Below are 9,608 nucleotides of genomic sequence, written 5' to 3'. Positions count from 1 at the left end.
GTCAGCATTTTTGTAGGCATCAGACAAAAGTTTTGCTGAGGAAACTCTGTATGGGCCTCCTTCTGTCCCCATTAGAAGTCTATATGGCCCAGATCCTCAGACATTTTACTCCTGGGGAAATTCTGCAGAGCTGCTGGCTGTCACTAGGGGTCGCTGGACTCTACAGAGCCCAGTTCTCTGGCTTTCATCCAGCGGAGATGGAGGCTTTCCATGCTTTGGCTGCCTGGCTTGATCCTCATCCGTCCAGGGATGGTGTTACCCAGAGTTCTTTCAATCCAAAGCTCTTGGTAACTTACTCTGTGCAAGGTGGAGTCAGGAAATAAATCAATGGAGACAGCCATCCGACCAATAAATGGCTGGCAAAAACAGTACAATACAAGAGTGCTCTCACTTAAAGGGATACTTTATTTAGTTTCAAGCACTTACACACATCCACAACAGGTTAGTAAAACACCCCCAACCCTTGATAATGACTGAAGTTTGGTGTGGCTCTTGAGTGATACAGTGGCAGCCACCCGATTGGCCTGTCTTTCAGCTCTCGTTGAGGGCCCTAAACTGATTCCATGAAGTGAGACCAAACCTCTCCCCCCTTATTTATCCTTGTTAGTAGACAAATGAAACACCAGTCAAAAACCTTGTTTGGCAAAAAGTTTCAAAAGCTAAACAAGAGGTTTCCTCAGATTCCTAATTTGGCAGATGTATTCCTGCAGGGTCTGCGTGCCTTGGGGCCCCGACAGACACATCCCAGAAGGCAAATATAGATAAGCTTCTTGTTTTTCTCCTAAAACACAGACCCCAGCATGTTCAACGGAGACTTCATGAGGGAGGGGTGCAGAGTCAGACAAAGGTTGAGCAAGAGGCTGAGTCCTCCTGGCGTAGTCATGCTAAGGCTGCACAGGCCTGCAAAAAGGCCCAAAAGTTTGGCTGCTGTTAGCAACAAGTATGATGATCAATATTACACTATCAGTAGCGGCTCCTGGCCTTTAACTGGTCCTCCAAAATCTCCCTGTACAATGGGAGAGGGCCCGGGAGACCTGGCTCTCGCAAAGGGTGAGGAAGGGCATGACCGTAAAGAGGCGGGGTGGAGTAAGAAGAACAGGAGTACTTGTGGCACCTTAGAGACGAACAAACTTATTAGAGCATAAGCTTTTGTGGGCTACAGCCCACTTCATCGGATGCATAGAATGGAACATATCGTAAGAAGATAGATATATACATCCAGAGAAGGTGGAAGTTGCCATACAAACTGAAAGAGGATAATTAGTTAAGAGATATTATCAGCAGGAGAAAAGGCTCTGCAGGGAGAGGGGGTGCCCCACAGCTGGGCTCTGGGGGTGCAGGTATCTGGGCTCTGGAACTCCCCCCCCCCCGCCACTTCCAGCATCCCCCAACTGGAACCGGGTTGTTACAGGGTTTAATTCTGTCCTCCTGGGGGAATTTCCTGTTGTTGTTGTCTCTATTGTGCCATACTTGTTGACAGATCCAGTATTTTGAAATAAATTGGCTACATAACGTAAACTGGAGTGATTACACTGTGTTCTTTTGACAAAGAAAAGATGCAGAATCTTAAACTGTGTGCAGGATTGTTTGGGTGAAGAACTGCCCCGGGAGTAAGGTTCAGGCTCCTCTCTACCTACGGGCGTTTCACTTTCCTGTCAAGCTTTGGGGCCCCCTTTGCCCCCCACGCCTTTGCCCATTAGTTCCCTGGCGCCCTGCCTCGCTCACGCCCAGCTCCATTCCGTTCCCCGGCTCCTGCATTTCGGCTCGGGCCGCGTGTCCCTGAAAACAAGGGCCCGGGGGGAGGTGGAGGCTGGAGGGGGAAAGCGGCCGGGGGGGCCCTAGCGGGCGCCCACGTGGCCGCGCCAAGAGCGCCCCCGGCTCTCGCAGGCAGGAGGCGGGCGGGGCCGGCTCCGCTCTGGCCGCCAGAGGCCGCTGTAGCCCTACGTCTCCGCTCGGGCCCTGGAGCCCAGGAGGGCGGAAGTTGGCTGGCGAGCACTTCCGGTGGTGGGACCCGGAAGCGGAAGCGGCTGGGCTCGCCCCCGGGGTCGGCGGCGTGGTCCGGTGTAGCTGGTGTGCGAGCGCGGTATGGCGGCGGCGGTTGGGCCCTCGGCCTCGCTCCTTTCCCTGGACCCGCAGCTGCAGCGCGAGTTCCAGGACAAGGTGTTGCGCGTCCGCTCCGGCAGGGGGACCAAGGTGAGAGCCCGGGCCCTGCTCCCCGCCGGCGGGCCTCAGCCCCCTCGGGGCCCGCGCTGGTGCTGCCTGCCGGGGGAGGTCGCGGGCGGGCGGGCGGGCCTGCCGGGGGCTCCGTCTCCTCGCCAGGCGGCTCCGTTCCCTTCTCCCTGGGGCTGCGGAGTCGCCTCTGGACCGAGTCAGTGTAGCGGGCCCTGGGGTGTCGGCGCGGGGGCTCGGCTACGGAGGGAGACACTTCAGACGCCCAACAGCCATTGAATCGCCCTTCCCTGCCCCCCCCGCGGTCTTCCTCCCCGCCCCCGTGGAGTCGAGGAACAACGTCCAAAGTCGCGCAGAGCCGCGATCGGGAAGATACTTGGCAGGAGGGTTTTGCGTTCAGACCCAAGTGGATGTATTCGTGCTGCGACTGTGAAAACTGTACCTGCTGGGAAACTGGCTATGGAAAGAAAACAGGAAATCGGTCAGGGTTGCAGCCTGCCTTGGAAGATGAGATTGGGCATTACTGTACTGGGACCAGATCGGTGGCCTTTTGTCTCCTTGTGTTTAAGGTGGTGGTTGTGCATAAATGTTCCTGGGTTTTTAATGTTACCTGTACTTTTCCTATTCACAGCATGAGAAGCTGACTCCTGGAGTAATTTATTTAGGGCATATCCCTAGGGGCCTTTATGAGCCACAAATCCAGGAGTACTTCAGCCAGTTTGGAACAGTCACCCGACTTCGGCTTTCAAGAAGTAAAAAGGTAAAAATCATAATTGCTTTGAATTGTTTAGTTTTCTAATTGCAGTTATTACTGAGTTTTTTCTACTTCCACCAGATCCTCACATTCATTTAATAAACTTTCCCCATTAGAAGTGACCACTGGCCAGGGGCTATCTGCATACTGGTGTCCTCGTTATTTTTTTATTACCATTTCCCTGAACTTCATTCAAGGCCCTATCCTACATTAAGATGTAGGAAGTAGCGGTCTTTTTCCATTGTCTTTATTCATAGGTGTAGATAACACCATCATCAAAATCACTGAAGGTCTGACCCTTGGATTAATCTTTGACACCCTCTCACTCCTTCCCACATTGCCAGGGTGTTACGAAGTATAACTTCCACAACATTTCAAAAATCCAATTCTTCTCTATTTCAATGGCTAAAGCACTTTTCTGTGTCCTTATCTCCAGTCTTGATTGCTGCAACCTTCTCTCCAGCCTCCCTGACTTCCCTTCGGTCCATCCAAAATGCAGCTGCTAAAATCTGTTCTCACCTTCCCTCTGCCCACTTTAAATTTATATAGCCACTAAAAAATGCATATGACCGACAAAATATTGTATATTCTTGTTGCACCCCTCTTCCCTTTCTCCTGCTTTGCCACAGCCTCAGTTTTTCCTTTCGTTCATGTCGATAATTAAATTTTAAGATCTGTGGGGCAGGGTTTTGTAAAGTGCAGAGCATGCTTTATGTGCTGAACAAACAAAATCAGTTAACATAGTTACCAATGCTAGGACTTGGATGATAGATCATTTAACATTATGAAATCCTCACATCCTGGACAACATCCTTCTCTTGATTTCCATCTTGAGAATGTTACTGATGTGCAGTCACATCAGCCAATGTATAAAAGCAATATGGAGGAACACAGACTTTAAAAATGGTCTGCCGTTTATACCAGGGTCTGAGAAAACCTGAAATAGCCCTGCTCTTGTGTTCTAATTGTCCATTCTGGAAACGATGATAGCCTCTCGGAACACACACAAATGTTTGATCTTCAGGAGTTCAGTTTGTTCCATTTCCTAACTTCTAAAGCCATTGGTTTCACACAAACTTCACTGTCTCAGAAGTAGACTTTTACTTGGATATTCATAATAAATGTCTTGTTCCAGAGGCTGATTGAACTTTGGTCATGGGCTTTAAAACATTGAATTTAAGTTACTGGTTTGAATCCAGCTCAGATGGTTACTGAAGATAACTATTTTGAAGTCTCATCATTGACTTATAAGTAACAAGTTATTGGTTCTATCCGTTTTGTAGTGTAGAGGTATCACTTGAAGTGGAAACCCTGTTGGCAGTGTCAGAACAGGGAAAAGACTTGCCGTTACCTCTTGCCATAAAGGTGGTCATTCCAGATAAAGATAAATAGGCAGGTGTTGTGAGGAAGTTGCCCCTGGTTCTGTTTTTAAACAGGGCTCCAATTCCAGTGCTGTAAATCTAGCCCCTTTCATCAGAACAAACACACTTAAGTGAGAAATGTTAGAGTAGTCTAAATCCAGTGTAGAATTCTGAATGAATATAACAGGAGGGACAGTGCTTTTAAGCTTCCTGACTACTTTGTAATACAAGTGGCTGGCTTTAGATCCCATCTACTGAAAGAGGAAATGCCCCTTCACCTCATGGCATAACTTTTACTTAGTAACAACTAAAAAGCTAAGTAATGTTTGTTTCCCTAAATACATAATGCAGAGCTATTTGTTTCACATAAAAATAAGCTTTTACAGAGTCTATCTTGTACGTCATCATGAGCTAATTCTGCCCTAAGACACGTGCAATGCTTACTGAGTTTACTGGGAGTTGTCTTTGTTGATCTGAGAACAGAATATGACCCTTGAGTGTGAAAAAACAATCTAGCATAGTTCTCAGACATAATGTGTAAACATAACCTAGATTTCTGATACCATTGTCATTGTCTGGCAGACTGGAGACAGCAAAGGCTATGGATTTGTAGAGTTTGAATCAGATGAAGTTGCTAAGATTGTTGCAGATACCATGAACAACTACCTGTTCTGTGAAAGACTCCTAAAGTGTGAGTATATGAAACACCAGTGAGCCAGGGAAATGTGTGCATGTGAGTGTATTGTTTCCTGGGAAGTTAGGGAAATTTTGCTTTTTCCTGTTAGAGTTTCAGCATCCGATGAAGTGAGCTGTAGCTCACGAAAGCTTATGCTCAAATAAATTGGTTCGTCTCTAAGGTGCCACTAGTACTCTTCTTTTTGCAAATACAGACTAACACGGCTGCTACTCTGAAACCAAAGCACACAAGGAGATCTTCTAAGTGAATATCACCGATTCTCTTTGCCTTTCTCCATGCGTGTGTTCCCCCCCGCCCTTTCCCTCTTCCCGCCCATGCATTCCATGCAGTCTTATGATTACTAAGACTGTCTAAGATTTCCAAAGGGGTCCGCACCTACATTTGAAATTTTTTAGGGGTCCACAAATGAAGAGATTGAAAACCATTGCCCTATTCTGTTCATTCCCTCTGAAGCATCTGGCACTGGCAACTGTCGGAAGATGGGCTAGATGGACCATTGGTCTGACCCAGTATGGCCATTCTTATGTTCTTAACTCTTGATTTAGTGTGATGTGCTTTATGACACAGGTGAATTTATGCCACCTGAAAAGGTCCATGAAAACCTCTTCAGAGGCAGTCAGAAGACATTTAGGAAGCCATCGCATCCGGCAGTCAAGCGATATAACAAGAAACGAACACCCCAAGAGAAGACAAGGATGACGGAGAGACTACTAAAAAATGAGAAACGGTTACGAAAGAGGCTGGCTGAGAAAGGAATAGACTATGACTTCCCTGGATTTGTAAGTGGAGGCTCTTATGGTCGCTTGGTCAAGTATTAAATTCTAAGTTTGTGTCTAAGATTGTGCTCAATAGAAGAAAGTGTTGGATCCATTATACGTGATTAATCTAAGAATGTTACATGTAATCTGGAGGTTGGTGAAGAGACTAAATCACAGTGAGGACAGCGTGAGCACTCACAGAAATCATAGTGACTTGATTGCTGGATTGTGCACTCTGCCAAACTTGTGCAATGTTTACACTACGGACCTTACTGTGGCACAGCTGTAAGGTCTACCCTGTAGCCACTCATTGCCGGCAGGAGAGAGGTCTTCTGCTGGCATAGCACTGTCCACACCAGCACTTTTGTCGGTGAAACTTGTCAGTCAGGGGGGTGTTTTTTTCACACCCCTAACCAACACAAGCTTTACTGACAAAAAGCGCTAGTGTAGACGAAGTCTTGTTCTCGCTTTTTTTTAAAGAAATGTCTTTAATGTTATACTTGTTTAATAGGATAGTGACTGACCTGAAAAATTATCTTTGATTCGTGTCACTGTTTGCTATTTTCCACTACTTACCTATCCAAGATACTTGTAAAGACCCCCTATTACCATAGGACCCAAGCATCTGTGTCTTTCAATGTTTGTCTTCATGCCAGCTCTCTCAACCCCTATTTTATCCCTATTTTATAGATCTGAGGTAAAGACAGGATAAGTGATTTGCTCAAAATCACCCAGGAAGCCTGTGGCAGGGAAGCCAAATACTCCAAGTCCCAGGCTAGTGCCTTAACCATTGGACCATCCTTCCTCTACTTAGATAGCATATGGTTACAAAGCAATGGGATGAAATACTTAAATATTGTAGGGTCCCATTGTATATCTACTGAGAATACACAAGATACCGTAAGGATTCTCTTATTTCTGAGATTGGATGTATACGCTAAATCACATTCCTTGACTTCTGTGGCACGACAGGCCAATTTACTGGTTCAACAATTGGTACAGTAAAGGTTTTATAACTGTGAAGGAAAAGTCTGTTGGCTACATTAGGAGAATTTCAATAACTTTGCATTAGAAGGCAATTCTGTGTAATGAATTGCTTGATATGTTTCTTTTCATAGGCCGCACAGATGCCTCAAAAGAAAAAAAATGTTTCAAATTCAAACTCGAACCTGAACATATCTCTGAACAGCCAGGTAAGATTCAGCTGATCTCAGTGGGTTTCATGCAGTCTAAAGGCACCAGAACACGTACTTCAGACACATGACTAGTTACTGTAGTTCCCCTGTTACTTTCTTGAGCCTGGGCCCTGTTGTGCTGGTGAGACTGACTTTGTAGCAATAACAGTTGCAGTGTGGGTTAGAGTGCACGCTTCTGAATGGTAGGCAGCATGTGCTGTCTGGAATAGCAGAGGTCCTAAGTGTTGCTTACACTAGAAAATATTACCAGCCAAAGTTTTGCTGGCTTACTGTTACTGATAAGGTTTGTTGACGGACTGCACCAAACATGGCTGCTTGTGCTGCCCATGCATCATGTCCACCACCATCAAAACACATGTTGCATTATGGGTAGGCATCCCAGTGTCCTCCATACCAGCCTCTGGCTTGCTACCCTTTAGGAAGTTTACACTCTGTATTGTGGGATAGTTGCTGTATATTGTGGGATACCCTCATTCCTCTCAAAAGGGCTGTGAGAATTTGATCTCAGATTCCACAACTTCCTGTTCCATCCCATTATCTATTGCTCTTTTACATGCCATTTTCAACTTGTCTCTGCAAATATGGATAAAGCACACAGCAGCTCAGGTCTCTTCTGCAGCCAGCCACTGTTAAAGAGAAAGTTGCATTGTGGGATTGTTGCTGGAGGATTCTTCATACTCGTACAGCTATGTGTGCGTCCACACTAGCACTGTGCCAATAGATGGTTTATTTCACTTGAGGAAATGGCAATAATTATGCCAGCAAACATGGAGGGTTTGTCAGCCCAAAACTCAGAGTTGTGTGTGAATGGAAGCCTGGACCAACAAAGTTTTTTGCCAGTACAACTTCCTGGTGTAGACCAGGCCGCAGTCTGCTAATCAGGTATAAATAATCTAAAAGATGTTGGGAGCTGCCATCAGCCATGTAAAACGAATAGTGATATGATCAGAAAAGTCAGATTCCCAGGCTTGAGATTCCACATGTTACAGTCCAAAAGTCTAAAGAACACTGAGGTTTCACCTACTGCTTAGACCTGTCGGAATGAGAGTTTTGAACACTGCACCTCAGCCTTCTCCATTTTAATGTACACTTGGAAAGGTCCGGCTGTGTGTGTGTGAGGGGTTGAGTGCTGTTATTTGGATCCACAGGAAAGAAGGGTCACAGCAGGTAACCGTGCTGTGTGGTATTTCTGGATACTTGGGGTGAGGTTGGCTTGTCTCTTGTGAAAATGGCAGAGGCAGATATCTGAGGGGCTTGTAAAAGTAAGAAAACTAAATGCACAGGGAAGTGGATTGTGTTTTAAAAAATATTGCCATTGGGATGTGAAAAACGTTAGTTTCTACATGACTCTGGATTTATAAGGGAGCAATACCCCTGGTTCTTAAATGTCTTTACATTGTTCATGACACTTTCTGTTCATCTTTATTTTCCCTTCCTTAACCCTCTGAATCAAGGAATAATTTTCTTAATGCCAAAAAACTAGAGCAACTCATGATATTTGTTCAAGGGTATAAAAATTAATCTAATTCATATTTCCCCTGTACCATTGCTATAAAACACCTATCTATTTTAATATGCAAAATCGACTTAATCTATTTAGAAAGCTTTCCAGTTTAGAAATCATTCTCACTTGATACCTTTTAGCAGTTGTTCAATGTGTGCAGGGAATCAGGCGGGGGACGGACTTGATGCCATATAGGACATGTCTGTTAGGGAAGCTGTCCCTCTAATGGTAACTACCTTATTTGGTTTATCTAGAACCCCACCCCAGTGTGTACGCCCACAGCCCTTGAGCGTCGGAAATCGCAACCAGCAGAAGCTGATGAAGATGAAATAACCATCAAACTGCCTCCAACAAGCGTAAAGAGCACCACTCAAAAGACCAAGAAGACAACGAAGCTGCAGAAAAAAATTAACCCAAAGAAACGGAAATAAACAAAGCTGAAACCTCTGTAGCCAAGTTTTCCTTAACTCCAGAGGATGTTTGCAAGCTGGAACTTCCTGTGGTTCTTACTGACTTGTGTTCATTCTTGGTTTGACTAGAACAGTGGACCTCAACCTTTCCCATATCATGGGGCCCGTCCATCTAGTCTGGAGGCATTCCCACTTAGCATCAAGGGAAGGGTAGCTGCAGCCCCCCATTCGAGAATCCCTGCTATAGAAGATTCTCAGAACGCTCTCAAATCCGTGTCTGTGTTGATCATTGTAGATAAAATGGACACACAAGTTTGTGTCCTAACATGCCCACTGTCATTTTGAATTATCTCTGTAACCTACTACTCTTCTCTCATTAAAATGGCTGTTCCCTTTGCAAGGAAATCAAAGGATAGCTTTGTGAGCCCACTGATGGCAGTATGCTTAACAGTCCTAATTAGCATAGGGATATAAATTTTTATAAACATTTTAGAAGTACATTGTGACTTTCATTAGCATCAATGGGATGAATGCTTGTTTTATACTAATGTATTCATATAATTCATGAAGAGACTAATTTATATGGCGTTTCAGGCTGCTCCACAATGGAACCCAGATATCCTGACCCCTGGATTTGTGCATTTACCACATAATATGACCCTTTATCACAGTCACGTTTAGAAAAGGAGCTTCAAACTCCACCACTTTACATGCTTTCAAAACTTGCATTAGCCTATATGCTGGTCTATAACCATGCCA

At 45.3% G+C, this 9,608-nt stretch overlaps 1 protein-coding gene across 1 annotated transcript; it reads left to right on the top strand.

The window, feature by feature from the left end:
* Window positions 1-1,814: 1,814 nt before the first annotated feature.
* Window positions 1,815-9,367, top strand: NIFK (nucleolar protein interacting with the FHA domain of MKI67). The gene is made up of 6 exons (XM_037912352.2): window positions 1,815-2,193; window positions 2,801-2,929; window positions 4,867-4,975; window positions 5,549-5,760; window positions 6,858-6,932; window positions 8,694-9,367. The coding sequence occupies exons 1-6, from the start codon at window positions 2,086-2,088 to the stop codon at window positions 8,868-8,870; spliced, it is 810 nt and encodes a 269-aa protein (XP_037768280.1). The 5' UTR covers window positions 1,815-2,085; the 3' UTR covers window positions 8,871-9,367.
* Window positions 9,368-9,608: the final 241 nt, after the last annotated feature.

Source organism: Chelonia mydas, chromosome 11, assembly GCF_015237465.2.
Source record: "Chelonia mydas isolate rCheMyd1 chromosome 11, rCheMyd1.pri.v2, whole genome shotgun sequence".
NCBI classification, from domain to species: Eukaryota; Metazoa; Chordata; order Testudines; family Cheloniidae; genus Chelonia; species Chelonia mydas.
Note: the sequence above shows the minus strand (reverse complement) of the source record. Positions and strands in the feature narration are given on the sequence as shown.

Excerpts from the sequence above, each read along its gene's own strand:
- NIFK (XM_037912352.2), top strand. The coding sequence starts at position 2,086 with ATGGCGGCGGCGGTTGGGCCCTCGGCCTCGCTCCTTTCCCTGGACCCG. Across the intron at positions 2,194-2,800 it reads GCTCCGGCAGGGGGACCAAG|CATGAGAAGCTGACTCCTGG; the intron begins GTGAGAGCCCGG and ends TCCTATTCACAG. Across the intron at positions 2,930-4,866 it reads GGCTTTCAAGAAGTAAAAAG|ACTGGAGACAGCAAAGGCTA; the intron begins GTAAAAATCATA and ends ATTGTCTGGCAG.